General features: G+C 28.8%; 1 protein-coding gene across 3 annotated transcripts in view; it reads left to right on the top strand.

Moving 5' to 3' along the window:
* Positions 1 to 20549, top strand: part of LOC132936747 (sex peptide receptor) — a 222892-nt gene that overhangs the window by 98438 nt on the left and 103905 nt on the right. For 2 of the 3 annotated variants that reach the window (XM_061003501.1, XM_061003502.1), the window contains one exon: positions 11916 to 12788. In XM_061003501.1, the coding sequence (XP_060859484.1) occupies positions 12334 to 12788 (455 nt within the window). In that variant the 5' untranslated portion in view covers positions 11916 to 12333. Of the gene's footprint in view, positions 1 to 2598; positions 2677 to 11915; positions 12789 to 20549 lie in introns of those variants that run through there. The other variant, XM_061003503.1, reaches the window with a different exon arrangement.

Genomic DNA, 20549 nt, shown 5'->3' with positions numbered 1-20549 from the left:
AACACGTCACCTTTTTTAGATACATAACAGTGCGATAAATGTATTGATTTACAAGGATATAATATTTTTAATTTGTTATTTTGTTTTTCTGTCTGTCGTCATATTTTGAGGTTGTAAAAGTTCTTTGATTTTATAATCCTGCATTTTTTCTGGTTGTAAAAAGAATCTAGTTGGAACTTTGCCCTTTGGGGAGTCAAAAGTAAAAAACTCCAAATAGTTTTCAAAAGCGTCGGGAAAATTAAGAGAAAAACTAATTTTTAAGTACTTAATACTAATTTTTGACAAAACCAATTTTGTTTTTTGTAGTTACTCAAAAACAAATAGGTACTTCCAGATATTTTCACAATATTTTTATACTATATTCCATATATGACAAAATTTTAAAAATATTTTGACTCTTTAAGCATTTATAGGAATGCGAAATGTTCAATATTTTTTAATTATCACGAATAAGACATTTTTCACTTTGTCAAAAAACATGAAAATGTTACAATTATATATAAAAAAAATTATTGAGCGTAATTCAATAATAATTTTCTTGAATTTAGAATTTTAACAAAATTTGCGAATTATTATAAGAAATTCATTAAAATTTTCTTTTTATATCCAAGATTTGAAAGTTTAATACAACCTTCCTTATAAATGTTTCATACTTAAACCTACAAATCTAAGAAATATATAAACACAGTTTTTGAAATAGAAATATTTTAAGTTTAATTCTGGATACAATTTTTAAACGAAGACTAACAATTTCAGTTCTTTTGATGTAGGTAATTTAAAAATATTATTCATGGGTATCCAGTATCCACATGAATCTTTTGAATAATATTATTAGGTATATTGTATACACATGATGGCGTTTTAAAATAAATTTTTTTTGCCAAACGTCAACTTAACCACTCTGTATCACTTATATCTAATAGTAAAATTAACTACTTTAACAGTAATTATTTCATGAAATATACTTATTCATATAGGCATTCATTTTTATATAAAAATATCATGGAATTCATATTTAACATATCAGCTATTACAGTGACCCAATCAACAGTCCACCGACAACTGTACTAGTGGTACCAACTTTCCAACTTTTTTTTAATCATGATTTCATAAATATTAACTTTTAAATCAACTTTTCTCAAATTTATTAACAAAAGCTATACCTATCATAATACAATATTATAATATTATTATACCTTAACTTATAAATAAATCCACGTAAATTAAATGTTTGTATTATGAAACTATTACTTTTAAACCGTAAGACCCACAAGAGTGACAACGTATTGAGTTCCAAGGTTTTGAATTAAAAATAAAAGTTTTGAAAGATATATATAATACACAAAACATATTAATATTTTTTTATAGTTTTATTTCCACATAAGAAACATTAGACATTTTTCAGGTTTTTTTATTCATTTTGTAAAAACTTTTATTTGACTAGAAGGTGCGGTGAAAAAGTTTATCAAAAATCTAGTCATCTAAACTAACTTTGAAGATGTTATTGTTTGATTTCTTGTATCATTGTTTTAATATAATATAAAATATCAAGATTAGGTACAACACATCATCTATAATTCTTTACCAATTTGAGCAAAGCGAGTACCCAATATTCTGTTTATGTATCGCATGTACTAATTTTGTATTAGCTTTGACATGGTGTGTGTCTATACTCCCTTATTAATGTTTGGTTTTACGGATGAAACATAATCATTAATTATTATGATTAAGTTTTACGTATAAAACATAATCATTAATTATTATGATTAAACAGCAGTCTATTAAATCAAAATAGTATCTATAACTGTAATATATTACATAATGTTCAACTAATTTGATTGGTAAAAAAATAAAATGTACTACTTCCTTTTTCAAAATAATATTATAATAATAAACATTATAATAAAAGTATCATGATCCATAAATTATTGTGTTCATGATATAACTGTGACCACTGTTTTCGTTATCGCACTAGTTCATAAAGAACTCAAAATATCACCATGTATTATATTTTCAAATATAATGATATAAAAATGTTCATCTCTTATGGATAATTTCATGTTATCGATACTGTACATTTTAAATCTGTGCGTCATAATGATAGTTTATTTTAGAATAATTGTGAATTTTAAGTTATATTTATTACATTTTGTATTACTTTGAAATGTATAATGCAGGTTTGCTATTAAATGGTTTTACATTTTAACGATGTATTTATTATTTTTTTAGTCAGTTGCGTATTTATTTTTCCATAGATTTAGGAGTTTTTAACCTCTTCCACCATGAAAAAAAAAAGATAATGATTATTATATAAATTTGGCTATAATATTGGTACACGATTTTTGAAAACAATGTAATAATATTAATTTCTAAAATCCACAAGTCTATTAGTTACATAAAATAAAATAAGACATTGTTAAAGTGTTGCATATTGCATTTTACCGTATATCGATGGACTATAAATAAAACAAATATTACTATATTTCACTATTCTGCATGATCGCCCACCACCAACCAGCGCACTACCATCATATTTCCGTAGCTCTATATAATATGCGCACACACGCCAGTTTATTCTGTGATCCAGAATCTAAGTGATTGGCATTCTAGTTTCATCTAATAATCAAGACATCGTGAATTTGTGAAAATTGATAAACTGGAAAAAATGGAAAACGGGTAATTTAGTAATTAGATTAAAATAAAATACTCATTATAATAAATTATCATGTCAATATGCTATAAAATCTATGTGGTAGCATATAATTATAATAATTTACGTAATTTACGTGCATTAACTATTATTTTTTTATTTTTTTTTTTAAATGGTATTTATTTATATTTTTGTAGATTGAAGAACAAAAATAATATTTTTATTGGTTCTAAGACGTATTAATTGAATAAAGATCTCAGAATAATAATATACCATATGTATATATAACTTTATACATAATATATTATGCCTTAAGTAAATTATGGAATTGATTTTTTTATTTCTCAAAATTCATCTTAATATACCATTTAAATAAAAAATTAATATAATATGATTAAAGCTCTAATACCGATAAAACGGACCAACTAATATTTTTGTTATATACTTATTATTATTATTATTATTTTTTTAAATTTGGAAGTTATATTCGAATATTGGTTTAACAACAGTTATTATTATAATATATTATTATAAAACAATTATACGTCTATGTTGTTGTACAGTACAAATAAATCCAGAATAAGCCCTAAATACATAATTAAATAAAAAGCTGAAGGTAGATTTTAGTTTATAGAATTTATATACAAAAAAAAATAATAATAATAAATAATCAAATATACGTAATAATATTTTTAATTAGTTTTAAATAAAAATTTTAATTTTTCTTTTGTTTATGAATAACAAATAAATTACATATAAAAGAAAAACCGTTCCCAGGTAAGAATCATAACTATGCTAATATTATTTACTCCCTATCAATGGTTTACCAAGTCATTTTTACAAACCAATTTATTTTAATAGCTGCAAGCAGGTGATAGGTACATAATTTTATTACTAAAACAAAAAAATGTAATGTTATAATATGTGTTAACTATAAGAATCATATAAACCTTACCTGTTCTTTAAAACCGTATACAAATATACAATGCTTTTTTTTGTGTTTCATTTGTTGAATAAACTATAGTTATTTTTCACATAAGAATTTCCGTCACTACACAAAGTTTAAAACTGATTAATAATATCTAATTCAAAAACGATTATAATAAATTTAAATTAAAATTGTGCCGGAAAAAAATATCAAATGAAACTAATTTTACATCTCAAAAATAATAAATTGTTTTATGAGTTAGAATGTTCACATAATATGAAAAATGTAAGCGTTTCCTCCGGACATACATAACGCAACAGTATACAAAGTATATAACGATATACGAAAGAAAAGATTTAATATGTTGGTAAACGCGCGTGAAAGTGTTATATTAACTGTTAAAAATCAAATTAACAATTAAGATCGAGTGTAATGATTAGGAGCATACTTATTTTAGTGGCTAGGAGGTATAAGGCAAATAAAGTCACGTTTATACAATAACGCATTGGGCACGATAAGCAAAGAAAAGTTGTTTTTATGGTCGTTGGTTGACCGGACCAATACAATCAAACGGTTTTAAAAATAATAAAAAATTTATTGTGGAGATGGTAGTCTCTTTATTTTCAAAACACTGTCCGTTTGAACAGAGTAATCACGTAATTTATCATTGTAGCTATATAAACGATGTTATATTATGTATTAAATTCAACCACAGGTGTGAAATGGGGTATTGAGAAAAGAATAATAAACGGTATTAAATATTTATAAAGTAACGAGTTGTTAGTAGATCCTTTAAACCTATAAGTGGTCTTAAATAATTACTGTACTACAAAACGATTTTCGAGTCCATTAGTCATTCCTAATTCTTTCGTTTATCAAGAATGTAGAGATGTACGCCTGGTAAATGTACAAACTTTTTTAACAATTACAAAGCGAATCCTTAAATTAGACGGCTTTACGAGGCTAATGTTTCAAAACATAACAACAGAATGATTGATATTATAAACCATGAAGTTTCAAATAAGGACTATACATATTAAGTACGTCAATCGTGTATTTAAACATCAAAATAGTCTTGCATTATATTTTCTAATTTTTGTATCAAATTTAGTTCTATATATTATTATCAATACGTAAAATACATAGGTAAATTAACATTCTTAACTGTTTTACTGTCAAACTGATTTTTTCATAGCAACGTATCAGTGCCACACATATTTGAGTTACTTATTTTATATTTATCGTTTTTTTTTTTTTAGATATCTAGATATGACAATACGATACTTAAAACTAGAAATTGTATTTATGTCTGTTCTAATTTATCTGATTAGATTGATGTACGATTTTAATTTGCATGCATTATAATATACATTGAGATATAATTTATAATGATTAAAAATTGTATTATTTATGTTCTTTATATAAAAATATTATAACATAATAACGATGTACCCATGTATAATACTATTTTGTGTTCATATTTATTATATAAATCAATTTACGATTTGTTGTTTTAAACAAAAATACGCCAGTATAGTAGGAATACGTACGTACTTACTACCCAGAAAATGATCAAAATAAATAATATCTTATATCATAATAATAATAATAATAATATGTAAGAAGTGAGTTGTGTGGTTCCTCTGGGTGTACTAATCGCAGCGTAATATCAAATATTACAAAATGTACACTGAATAATAATATACCTATACCTACGTATTTTTTTGCTCAGTAAATTACTTTGGAAAAAAATGTTACATCCCGACAAAAATGCGAACATAACGTAATAATAATATGCTCATAAGCCATTTCGAAATTTAATATACATCGCAGACGCATATTTCTTAACTATACGGCCATATGGGTATGCGCGTGTGTTCTATGATATTACAGATTGTTTTTCACATAATATTTTCCTTTAGCCTTTTCGTAAGTTCGTCTTTATCTAGCACGAGCTCATCAACGCACGCCAGTCTTGTAAAGTATTTGAATAAAAGTATTTGAGTAAATGTACTTAAATACTGTCTTGGACGTATTTGTATTTGAAAATCAAATACTTTTGAAAATTCATACAAATTATTCGTCGGTCGTTACTTTTTTTTTTTGAAAATTATTATACTATATTATATATAAATTATAAAAATATTTTTCTTTCATAATTGTTGAGAACTCCTGTATATCCACATCATTTATATTTCATTAAGAACTGTTTAATTAGGTACCTATTATTAAAGAATTTCTATAATATAACAAGTTTTATTTATTTTCATTTTTCAGTATACAATTGAAAGTGGTACAAAAAGTTCTAGTAATACCTAGGTGAATGTATCATGACAATTTTAAATAAGTAATTACAAAATTAATTTAGCAAACTAACTTGTGGAAAAGTAAAATAAAAAAAAGTATTTGAAATGTATTTGAAATACTTTCTGACTGGATGTATTTGTATCTGTATTTAAATACAATTTTAAAAGTATCTTTTACAAGACTTACGCACGCTGCAGCCACGACGACTGTTTTCGGTGGAATGACGTGTACGCCCGCCTGACATTTTGCCTCCCATCATTCCGTGACACGTGAATACAATATGATATAATATAATAATATTATTCCGTAGACACAATATTCTATAGTATACGCACGTGGGCTATACACATTGAATATAATATTAGTTAATGTAATCAATTAGAATATTCACCGTGGACATTCAATCCCTTATACCGCTGGCAACAAACGGCGTACACAAAAGGGACGGAGTCTTACCCATTCGCAGAACACTACACTTCCCCCAATTAATTTTTTTGATTAACTCGACGTGTATGTTAACCCTTCAATAGGTAATCAAATGGCTTATCTAAGGATTTTTTATACACGAAATATCAATGAATAAATTACCTATATTTTATTTAAAAAAAAAACGAGAAACTGAATATTATAATATTATAATATTACTGTAATGCCTATATTATTATAATCAAAAACGTACGAGATAACACGTGTGTTGTGTACAGTTTTCTCAATACGTAATATGGCCCCTTACAGATTTTCGTACTAGATATGTGCCTTGCTATGTACAGTAGTAACTATGTACAAAAAAAACAATACAATCGGCGTGTAACAATAGGGTTGTATAGGTTAGATTTTCGGTATGTGCCTCAAATGTCAGCATATGTTTTTAAAAAAGTAGTTCACGCCGACGCCACTGTGTCCAAGCTAACACATTTTCGTTTTTTCTTAAAGTCAACACTAATTTTCTAGAAAAGTGTTTTGGAAAATAATTTTTACATAATTCAAAGTTGTTACAAAACAACATTAAAAAAAAAATTATAATTTATCTTTTTTAATTGTTTTAATGATGGCATATTATATTGTGTATGATTATGTTTTTAAATTAATATTCCAAAGCAAAATAATATAATTTTGAGAATCTCAATATTCCAAAATTTAAGTTAAAACGAGTAGAAAATTAGTTAGAAGTATTTTAAGTTCAGATGACGGGTGTTGTTGCTCTAACATCCCATAAAATGTTGATCCACAACTACACCACTCATGAAAACTCCTAATACTTAGAACTAACTAACTAGGTATTCGTAAAAATTTATTTTTCAACTAAAACGTGTATAAACTTTTAAAAAAACGATAACGATAAAAAATTTGTAAAAAAATCAATATTTTGAAAAATTTTGTTTTGTAAACTATTTAATTATTTAAAGAAAAATCATTCCAAATACGTTTACACTTTTCAAAAAAAATACGAGTGGAGGCGTGATTGGCGTAGAGAAAAAATATAGATATTTTTAGTGTGATTTATATTTTGTTTAATATGATTTGTACATTTTTAAACTCAACTATCTAACTATTAGGGCAACCACGTGTTTAGATAATATATTATGGGAGTTATTAACCTCAATTTCCTCACAATGGAGTGGAGTACCGGGTAATATATTATTAGGGGTGGCATAATTATGTTGTGCTTAAATGATGAAAAATGAATCGCACGTTCAACTTACATATTATTTTATTATAATATAATATATTAGCATTTTAAATTTCATAAAAAATAATAATAATTTATTATAGCTTGTTAGCAAATACACCGTAATGTAGTTGTCGTAGTGGGACATCAGTCGACGGCAAAATTCATCGGCTTGGTCTGCACGGGATAAAGTCACGCGAAATGGCACACTATAGCCAGTCGGGCCTCTAACGCGTGACGAGTGACGACGTCCCACCAGGTGATAATTTTTACACAGGTACCCGCAGCTGTGAGAGTTTTCGAGCACGTTCAAATATTTGCACATTGTTATTGTTATTATTATCAACACAATATTTGCACCACAACTTACAGTTCAACGCTGTATACCGACGATATAATTTAAATTCAAGTTTCATATAATCATATATTGTTACAGCTATTATATTTCTTACGTTTATAATTCTGTTGATTGATATTAATATTATATGTTTTAAACTAATAAAATCAGTATTAATTTTAATCAGTTGTAAAGTTTCCCCAATAATTTCGATTTAACTATTTGGGTGACTTCGGTGTACCTAAATAATATTATAACGATCAGTTTCTTATTTTGTTTTGAAAAAAATTGTGTAAAGTGGTCATAATACTGTGATCTTTGCTAGTTTAAAACTCAGCCGGTTAGTGAATAATTTTCACTCATTTTAGGACAATTAAAAAAAAATATTATCAAGTTCAAATGTTTCCCTTGTTTTTTGGCAAGGTTTTATCAGTGTTTTCAACGGAAATAAACACAACTCGAAATTAAAATTAAACAAAAACTATTAACTAGATGTTATATATAATATAATATAATCATGGAATGAATATTTCTTTAATGTCAGAAATGTAAAATATACAATTTTACTTCAAACTAAAATCAAAATATCAATACCACTAAGTGTCTTCCTTCTATCTGTCTAAGTAGACTTGTCCCTACAAATATGCCAAGTTGTCAAAACTAAAAAGAAAATAATAATTTTTTTTAATATTATTATTTGTTAAGGTTTCAACAACTATGGTTATTACTTATTAGCATACTTTTAGATTATATATTATATAGGTTATAACTTATATTTAAAAGATAATGTCAATATTTATAATTATTTACGATTTTTAACTTAATTTTATATAATATAGAAAAACAAATATATTATTTTCGTGTTTCTATGGTTAAGTTGATGGGAGGCTGAATACATTTTTAAATAGATAAATATCCTTAAAAAGTTTATAATTAATTATTAACCATTATTATTGTGAACTTGTAGTTTTTAACTTGAATTATTATTCAATTATATTATTTATTGCTAACCAGCATTATTATAACTATTTCCAGAATCCTTATGGATATTATATTTTATTCAGAGTATAATAAATCAAAAACTGGATTTGTGCTTACAAGCCACAAAAAGTATTGTGTTTCAAATGTAGCTACCTAACGTCTAGGAAAAAAAAAAATATATATTACAGTAAGTTATGCCTAATACTATGATTTCACAGAAGTAGAAAACTATATTTCTTGTGTCATACGATATGTCTATTAAAACACCATAAGCAGTAAAACAAAAATATATCATATTGGTTTGATCTGGTCATCTGGATCTATTATATACGAATAAGAAAAAATGTACAATAACTCAGTGTTCAGTCATCGTTGACACAATGGTGGCCGAATAGGTATATTATGCGTTGTATTCATATTAAAATAATATTTTATGGTAATTGAGTTAAAATGTGTACGTTTTTATTTTTTTGCATTTAAATGTCATGATATAAATGACTTTCCATTTTGATCGAATGCTTATAAATGGTGGTTGAATGATGGTGGCCTGAACAACTAGTTAATTAAATTCGTACCTGTAGTAATAACACAGTTACCTACGCTTCATAAATTATAATAATTATAATTAACAGTTTTTGGAATAGTTATTAATATCATCTCTAAAAGAGAACATAATATACCTAAAATACGATATTATAATAACTTTAAACAGGACTGTACGTTTTAATTGTCTAGCAGTAAACAATTTTTGAATTTTTCACAATTTTATTAGGCAATTAGTATTTATCTTTGTTATTTTGTTTTGAAGATATTACAATATTTAACATGTTTCTTAAGAAATATTGCTTACAGATGTTGTTTAAAACTAATTATTTTTCTTGTTACTACCTAAACAAATCACGCCTGTAAAATGAAAGGTATAATTATTCCGTAACAATGCAATTATGTCTTTTGTTAAAAATGAATAACCTTGAACGTTGTTACAATATCACATAGGTATTGTTGAATGAATGTATAGTACCTACTTATCTACATTATTAAAACAATAATCACTCTTTAAACCCCATAGTTGAAGCTATCTGGTTTATGTTTTCAAGTCCATCCCCGAAGATATCTACTTACCTGTTATATTACAAAATATCGTTTTATAATTCACTATTAATCTCATAATATGAGTTTTCGACAAAAAAAAAATGATTTTACTTTGCAAAAATCCTTTTGATTCTAGAGCCACATTCCACTAACAATTAAATGTAATAATTGTTATGGGATAACATATTTTCTTATTTTAAAATACGTTTTTAGATTTGAAATTTTGATCCTAAATAAAAAAAAATATTTAATTTGTTTAATACTTCAATCGAAATAAACTAATTCAATATGTCTAAGACAATACTGGAGTGAGCGAGCGATACTAGTACTAAACAAAAAAAAAATCATACGTACATAATATGAATAATTATTGTTTTTACTGTAGGAGATGTATGGGGTAAAGGGTAAGGTTGAGTATGAGCATATTCATGATTTTATGCCTTACCATTCCCACGCGATGAAAAAAAGCAATTTTATTTTAAAAAACGCGTGCGGCTCATTAATCGCCTGAAATTGAATACCAATACGTATAATGTTTACGTCCACGTTATATTTTATAAATTTCGCAACGGCGTCTGACGTCTTATACAATAACAATATATAATGTGAATTTAATAGTAATATATTATCGTACATGGAATTACAGTTCCATAATATTATAACATCGACTGAATGCGTATAATATGTGATGCACTGCCCCGGAAACAATATTATTCAATGTGCACCGCCAAGCATAATTCTGTATGGGTACCTACCTGATATTATTATAATATTGTACTCTACAGGAATGTAAGTGAAACACGACTTTTTTGCGAGGTCGGGCAAAGTTAAAATTGATTTTTATCAAGTTTATGGTTGGTTTCGTTAAACGCATTTAACAGATATAATGTATTATGTATAGGTAATGTTTCAATTGAATGAATCGAATGGATTTAATGCTAAATGTAATGATTGTAATCATATTTAATAACTATCAAAGAAGTATTTTATAGGATAAAAGTTGTTCAAACTATGGTAAAATATTGTGTTTGTTAAAAAAAAAAGTATTTTCGTTGGGATATACAAATTACTATATACGTATATTATTGTACTTGCAGGTTTATGTTACAATAGGTAGTTCAAATAGTGACATGACCTAAATATGCAATGAACCGCTTACAATAAAACATGATACTATAGTCTGGTTGTCAAGAAAAAAAAAAACTGATACCTACCTAGTCGAAAATAAATATAGGTTAAATATAGGTTATAACTTATAATAATAGAGAAAAAAAAATGTATATAATTATTTTAGACTAACAAATCGTTAATATTGAAAAATAATATACGTGTATTATAGGATAAAGCTGGTTTAGGTCGTATCACTGCAAAAATATAAATTGTTGAGTTAATTGGTAAAGTTAGTACAGTAACATAGGTAGTAAAAAATCGATTAAAACTTGTATACTGTATACATTAACACAAAACATTATATTAGGTAGGTCGTATACGTAGTAGCTTACATTTAAACAAGGTTTCCCGTTGGACCACATCTGGAATACAATATACAACGGCAGTTGATAGATTATACAATACTGTATACTAATAATTACAGTATGACTAACTTTGGAACACATAAACACGGTTATAGAAATCGGCTATTTGTGGTTTACAACGTTGAGGTGTACCTACTAACTTTGTGCGTTCGGCTCTCGTACGATATCGTGTGGTGAAAACTACTTGTAACAACGGCACTGACGGGATCTAATTATACAGGTAGTACCTAACACAAATTAAAACGATTTGGGAAAGTCCTCCGTCCGCCGTCCACTTCGGCATAACCCGACCCTGCAGTAAACAAACCTCATCGAGACCGGGACGGACGCGAAAACGTGATTTACTGTTCGTGGTCACCCTCAATAACATCACAATATTATTGTTTATTTATATGATCTCGTTTTTTATTTTTCAGGTCTAGCCGACCGAATCAATCGCATATGAACCGACCCTAACTCGACTTTCGCGACTCCACCCGCGCACCCACACGCCGGACGTGGTTTTCGTCGACCCGCACTCCTCGGAGGAGATCGCGCGAAGTCGAACGCCGTCGTCGCTGCCGCCGACGCGCCAACACCGCTGCGGGACTCGACATCGTCGTCACCTGTACACTCGCCACCAGCACTTCCACAACCGACGGCGTTGGGTTACCGCCACGATAACCGGAACCGCGGTATATACCGCGATGACGACGACGACCGCCACATACACCACAACCATAACGACCATCCGGTCGTAGAGGAGCGGGCGAGGTATCGGTCGGAAGTGGTTCGCGGCGGACCGGAAGCGGGAGAACAGTCAAATAAGTCATCGGCGGGGGCACGGACGATCCGATGGACGAGGAAAACTATACGGCCGTGGTGCCCACGTACTTGACGGGCCTGTTCGACTTCAACGGAACGGCGGAGGGCGGCAACGAGACCGACGACGGTGGCTATCTGAACGTGACCACCGAGATGCCTGTCCGGTACGCCCGGCCCATGTACGGGTTCGTCATGCCGTTCCTGTTGCTGGTGACCATCGTGGCCAATACTCTGATCGTGGTCGTGCTGTCCAAACGGCACATGCGAACGCCCACCAACGTGGTGCTCATGTCCATGGCCCTGTCCGACATGTTCACGCTACTGTTCCCGGCCCCGTGGCTGTTCTACATGTACACGCTTGGCAACCACTACAAACCGCTGTCGCCTGTCGAGTCGTGCTACGCGTGGTACGCCATGAACGAGGTCATACCAACGCTGTTCCACACCGCGTCCATCTGGCTCACGCTCGCCCTGGCCGTCCAGAGGTAAGTGCGACATCATTTATTGTAATGTACATACCCGCGCATTGTTGTCGTCGTCGTCGTCGTCGTCGTCGTCAGCTTGTTCCACCGTGTCTCGCCGTGACACAACTTTTGCAGCCACGCTCCAGTTCCTCCGGGGGCACACGGAAAAATAGTTTATTGCTTAGGACCAAATTACAAGAGCGTTGTATAACGAAATAATAATATATAAGTGACACTCGATCAGCTGATCGGCTGATACCAACTGTATTCCTAGGGTAGTATGAAGTATTGGACTCTAAAAGCCTAAAAGTTGAAATCGTATTAGTGATCCGATATAATGTTGGCAACGTGTATCCCTCTTTGTTACGAAATTTTTCTACAAATTAAATATTACAATATATTGTTATTTGACATTTTTCAAAATAATTTATAATATCGATATGAAATATCTAATTGATAACGTAAACCACGCATCTCGGATACCGTGTTCAAGGCCACAGTCACCAGATTTGGCCGAATTACACAGTGTCAAAGGTCCAAATTGTATGCATATGGGAATAGTAGTACGCAGGAATGTGATTATCCACGGGAAAATGTATTAGGATGTACCTTTTACACAGAATCTTAAAAACCAGGAAAATATTACATTGGAATTTACAAATAGGTAATATCTTACACGGCAAATTATAAACCAGGAAAGCATTACACACAAAAATGTTATGTTAAATGTTATAACAATATGTTATTATGTATTACATGTTTAGCCAAGTATAAAAAATGTAACGTTTTAGTTCTAAATTATTGAAACTTGAAATGGTTTTTATTCGGGGCCATTTTTTGTGATATTATTTGCATTATGCAATTTCCAATGTTTGATATAGAAACTCTACGTAGATTCATTTTTATACAGTACGAATAAGTTAAAAATGATTAAATGTATAATATATAATTTGTAAAAATATTGCTTTTGAATTCTGAGCAAAGGGTGTTTTTTGTCAAAGAGAGTATTTTTAAATGGTCCTGTCAATAATTTCTTATACAAAAAAAATGGTCGATATCAGTAGTGAGAGAACACCGATTTTTGATACCAAATGGACCATGGTGATTGGTGGGACTTTAAAGAGGTCAGTTTTTATATTTAAGTTATTTTATAAAACAACGAAACAACACACTGTCTATTTGATATTTTGTCATAATTCAGTTGTACAAGAACGTTATGGCGCGGTTCTCCGATAATCTCATTGTATAATATGATATCTTATAAATACCTAATTAAAGACTTCAATCCATTTTTTTTAAATCTAAGAAACATCATAATTATAAAAATATACAACTGTTTATAATTTTAAAAAAACAAATACCTATTAATTACCTGATCAAGATTTCTGGTGATCGGTTCCTTAACTTTTATACTCCTTTTGATTTCTGCCTTCCTCAATAATTAAAAATTGTATAAAATCATTGAAATTATCGTTATCAGTAATCACCTTATCACCGTAGAATACCGAGGATAAGTTATCCTAACTTCGCGAACTTCATTACTCATTAGTTTCCTTCCTAGATTTTTTTTATTTAGAAACATTCATTGACCGATCGTCCGTCCTATCAGCTCTTTTAAATAGATAAAAAACTTTCGGTCGTAAATATTTAAACGAAACACCCTCAGTCATGTTAAGATCGAACGAGAACAAAACTACAGAGAACGTGCCTAAAAATCAATCAATTTTTTTTTTTAAATGTTTATACATTCTCGGTGGTCGGTGGCCAGATTTTAGTGTTATTATCATATAATGTAGTTTATAACACGAGTCTATATTATTCGCCTTTTCAATAATGTATTTGTATAATATTGTTGTACATGCAGACTGTATAGCGGAACTTATAGTGATTCTCCATTATTAAAATGAGGGATACCGAGGAAAACGACTTGACCCGTTCTGTACATTAAACTATAATCTCGTACATAGTATATTTGTATATTATTACCATGCATCTTCCCCCGCCGATCGGCACTGTTCGTGGGCACTAGTGACCGCGTATAAGATAATAATATTATAGTGCTCGATAGAATATTATCGTCCGGTCCCGGTTGCGGGTCCGACGAGTAAGTCTGGAGGATTATTATAGCTGCAAATTAACATAATAATATGTTTAGAAATAATATTACAGTAGTCGATCGACGAGTAAAACCTACTGCTGTGAACGGATGCAAAAATCCGTTCCAGAAGTATGTAAATGTTTTAGAAACGATTTTACCGCGGTACCGTCAAATGTCTATCTTTAACGGACACCTCCCCGAAACGCGGTAGTGGGTAGGTACTCTTATAAGCGTTACGAATATTATATTTCTCTCCCCTGTAGAAGTACACGGAAAAGGCGTAGCAAAGGTAACGTTTTACGACACCGTAGAATACATTTTTCGAAGTTTGCATTTTATTACTATTGATAATGTTCATAAAGAATATATATATATATGTCCTATACAGTATAATATACCCCCAACGTGCCCTTGTGAACTTGTTTTTTATGAAAAAAAAAGTTTTATTGTGCAGTGTATTGACGCCAAAAGTAGACCCACATAAAATTAAAACGTTATTGATTTTCTTTATTTTTTCACCAATGATTTTCAGCATTTGCACATTTCTTTAAATATTGAAACTCATTTACATTTTGCGCAATGCAAATTTTTTCTTTTACAAACAGGTGCCTTTAGCGTACCCAGTGCAATATAGGTCTGACTGCTACGAGCCTCACTCCCATAATTTTCACAAATGATTAATTCATCAATTCAATATAATATATACCTACTTGAAACTTCTAATAAAATAGTAGGCATTGCTCAAGTGACAACACTGTTAAAAGCTATTTTATTAATGCATTCTTTTAAATTAATAATTCTTTTATATCATAATTGATTCGAAATCTTACCTATATTTCGTCTCTGTCCAGGAATGGATCGTTGGCGTTCCAAATAACAATTTATTTTTTTATTTTCTTACAATTTATTTTCTTGTCGTAAAAAATATTCGGTTTACCAGTAAAATTATTGAGTTACAAATCAAATCACCTTCGATTTATGACCTATTATACGGCCCCTTTAATACGGTTAGAGAAATTGTATTATTCCACACTTTTGTAGGTTACGATACTAAAGTGTATGATACTTTGATGTAAACCTATATAAATTAGAAATACTTGAATGTTTGAACCGTAGATAATGCTCATGTAAAATTATAAAATATTTGAAAAATTTAACAAAAATAACTTTTCCGAAATAAGTATAAGATTGGTACGATAGTATATTATAACAGTGGACCACCACTTAAAGTTTTTCAATAGATTTTGTAGGTATGGATTTAATAATAAAAACAAATATATCAAAATTACATAAATCTGCCTATACCCTTCAAAATAATAATGAATTATCGGAGAGATAACACTATCGAATCTGCTATGTAGTGTATATATTATCAATGAACTTTTATAATTTTAAGTAAGCACTCAGTACAGCACTGAGAAGATTTAAACATTTCGTGAAAATTCCAAACTCAAGAATAAAACCGAATTTGAATTTGGTCATAATATTTAATTCTTAAAAGTAATAGTACCCTCACAAAAAAATAATAATCGATTCACACGGGTATAATACTTTTTAAATTTAAAACACCCACGTAATATACCCTTGCGACTTTGTTACATTAGTTGTACGTGAAAAGTGTTTGCCCTGGATAAAAAATATTTTTATTTAAAGTTGTGCCTAATAAAAGTTATTCTTTAAATATGGAAAAAACAATTTATAGCCATTTCGCTAATTATGTTATCCCGTTGAATTTTAGATTGTTATTTGCTTTTACAATACAATTTAAAACTAGATTAGAGAACATATTTTAAGATCAATTAAAATTAGCATATTTATTTTATTTTTATTTTAATTAATATATTTAAAAGTGGAAAATGCACGGTGATTGCATTTAGTAGCCAACTTACTCTCCCAGTTTACTATATTTTAGCATCCTCTTTAAAATAACGTTTTTTTTTACTTCTATACCTACACTTAACGTTAAACCTAATATTATATAATATGCAAGTACCTATGAATGTACTTATTTTGTTAGTAATATTTAAACTGCATAATTTACATAATTCGTGAAAATAATAAAACTGTCTTACATTTTACCTTAACGAAGATTTCAAGAAATTCAATTTAAAAATGTTTACTAGTATTTCAAGAAAATACATTTTGCTTGGAATATTCGTCCGTATATGAATATTACTTTTCATTTTAAATAAAAATATTATGTTCAAAGTTATCATGGTTGAAAATTATTTACTCACATGTTTTCAATTTCAATTTTGAAAAAGCCGTTACATCTTTGTAAAATGATTGGTTAGAAAATAAATATAGCATATCAAATATCTACACACGTGTTTTTGACTATCAATCTACAATATTATTATATTTACTAAAATTGTATTTCATACACTTTTATACAATATAAAATATTCTGCGAATAAAACTTAAGATACTTGTTAATTTAGTACTTTAAAATACTTATCATATTTTACAAGATTAATTACATTTAATAATTAATTTTTCAATTTTAAATGAAGCTGTGTAAATATATATATTTATTATATTTTATATGTATATTAAATAAAAAGTATTTTTAAACTTTTTACGTCATCAACTTATACCAATCATTTTTATTATTATTGCCTTCTCATTTGCATATATAATTTTTTTTTGATAAATTATTTGTTTTTAAAATAATATAGTACCTACTTACTTGTCCGATTGTTTAGTTTGAATTGTGTTTCATTAAAGGGTAACGTCTTTGCATGTTAAGCAAAATCACTATTACTATACAATGTATCGACTATTGAAACCTAAATATTTTTAATCATTTTAATAAATACAAAATATATATGAGCCGCACAACAAGCTCAACAATCTTAGCCAAATTCATTATCCAATCTATAACAATATATTCCAAACAGTAGATATTCACAGTGCACCAAATAGCATTCACATAATATGATAGGAGACGATTATTCATAAAGCTTAAAAAATGCTATAATATATTATTACATTTATGTAATATTTTGTTTCATTATTTTTTTTTTAAATTATAAAATTATAAAATTTTAGGTAAGAAAATTATATGTGCTTAAGCGTTGCTGATTTTTCGAAATTTTCATTTTCAAGCAAGATATGGGTATGTGAAATATTCAAAAATTAAAAATGCTCATAATTTGATTGAAAATTAAAATATCGTATAAAAGCCAACTTTTAAGCACAGATTAAGGTAATGTTATTACCTAAAAGTTTTATAATAGGTCTAATCACTCTAATATCAAAACTAATGAACAAAAAATTGCTGTGTCGAACGTGTGTAAGACAGAGACAACATCATAATATGCATGGGTAGCATCGTCTTAAGGGCAAATCAAACGGAACGGAAAATAAATATTTTAGATAAAAAAAAAAAAAAAAACTAATAAACTATAAACAGCAATATCTTTACAATTCGTAAAATATAATAGCGCACTTTATACTACCAACACGTTATTATAAATCTATTACGTATACCCATGTAGAGAGGCTATACGCGAAAGAATGTGTCCCCGTCAATATATACGGTACTATCTGGTGTATACAGACTTACAGTCGTGTAGTTATTATATTTTTTAACCAATAACCGGAAGTAAGGCACTCCTAGCGAACTCGACAAAGTTCATGTTTATTAATATACTTTAACATCTGATGCGAGTATGCGACCGGCTAAAATGATAAGGCCACGATAAATGTTGCGTAACATATTATCGTAAACTAGTATTTTATTATACCAAAATGTTTTTATTCCTGGTCGGTAACCCTTTTCGACGGCATACTGGCTAATCCATTTCGAACAAGTGTTAAAATTCGAAATTTTAAATATAAAGATTTTTTAGAAAAATATAAAATAGGTACCTAATTTTAAAATAGGTATTGAGTTGGTATCGTATTAAATTAGGTATTGTATTGTATCACACCAACCACTGCGTGCATTGCTGTAATATTTAGGTACTTAACGAAGTTATCGAGTAGGTCCATTATCAAAATGGAATTTTAACGGATTAGAAAACTAACAGAATTTTATTTTGTTGAAATATTGCAATAGTACCTACTCACAAGTCTTTTTTTTTTATCGAACTCCACTCAGAGTCATATTTTGAGTGAAAAATTGTCATATAGTTTTTAATAGTATAATATTGAACGCCTAGCAGATCTTCGAGCATCGCCTAACTACATAGACGCAAATAAAGGAGTGGGGCCTTAGGGGCTAACTAAATTTTTCTTAATTTTTTTTAATCATAGACGATATTTGTAAATTATAGGATTTCAGCTATACCCCCCCCCCCCCCTAAATCTCAAACACTATTCGCGACTATGTCTAACTACTAAATCTATATGTTGTATAATATTATTACAAGCCATCACGACGACATCGACAAAAACAACATCATGCATTATGTCAAATAAATGTGGAAAAAATATTTCAAGTCAAACAATGGCGAATCATACATTTTTGGTCCTTGTGTTCGTTCGACCGTGATATGTGAAAATAATATTCTAGTTTTAATATTTTGTAAAATAATAATCGTGCGCACATTGGCATTGCATTCATATTCCATAACGTCACATGCACTCACATCGATAAAAGTCGTTAATAATTTATGAATGAAACCTTTTTTAGACAATTATTCAATGGCCAACTCCCCTTCGTTTAAACTAAATTTTCATCGGTCGAAAAATCGAATGTAGCTACTATCTTATTTTATTGACGTCCTTGTTATTTCATATTTCGCTTAGTGGATAGCTAAAAATAAATGTACATTGTACATGTGCACCATAAATGTATTTATAGTTACCAAACAAAATTATTTTGTTACCCACTTAGGACGTTTAAGTGGGCAGTTTACAGTCATAACTCATAAGCAATATTATAACATAAAACATGGCTGAATTATTTTAATTTGTGAATCTTTTATGAGATTTACAATACATTTTTTACTTAGTTTAGAGAGTTTAATACATTTGATTTATCTATATTATATATTATGTATAGTTAGTTAGGTAAATGATTAATTTAAATAATAAATATATATAATTTATTTTTAAGCAATTAATACAATTTGTTAAATTAATTAAATGTTTTATATTGTTGTCATTGTAACTGTTAACCACATACATATTGGTACTTGGTTGTACCGTAAACGATTATTTGTTTAACAAAGAAACGTTGCCTATTGGTTTTTAATCAGTGTATTTGTATTTAGATCAGTTCTTACTCGGTTAGTAAAATGTGCTTCAAATGTTACACGAGTGTAATAAATAAATTATTTTAGTGATACTCAAGTGAGGTGAAATTGTGAAACATTCATTATTTTCACCCAAGTACAAAATATACTAAATTTCCTATAAAATATTTATGAGTGCGCATAATTTTCCGTACTACTTGATGTAATTTAAAAACGTATTATGACTGTGACTTAAAATTTTCAAAACTTTAACTTTTATTGATACTGTTTGTAAAACTTAACTCTACCTCGTAATATATACTTAAAATTGGAATGATTCATATCGCTTTCAGAAATATTCAGAATACACAAAATCATCTACTCGTGACACTTTTTGTGTTGTTTAGTTGAACAACTTTATTGTATCTTGTTGTGCTTTGTGTTAGTGGTTTATTTTTATCATATTAAATTTAATGGTACTTTATACCTAAGTAGTTATTT

This window comes from Metopolophium dirhodum, chromosome 1 (assembly GCF_019925205.1).
Source record: "Metopolophium dirhodum isolate CAU chromosome 1, ASM1992520v1, whole genome shotgun sequence".
Taxonomy (NCBI): domain Eukaryota; kingdom Metazoa; phylum Arthropoda; class Insecta; order Hemiptera; family Aphididae; genus Metopolophium; species Metopolophium dirhodum.
This window is presented reverse-complemented; position numbering and strand designations above follow the sequence as displayed.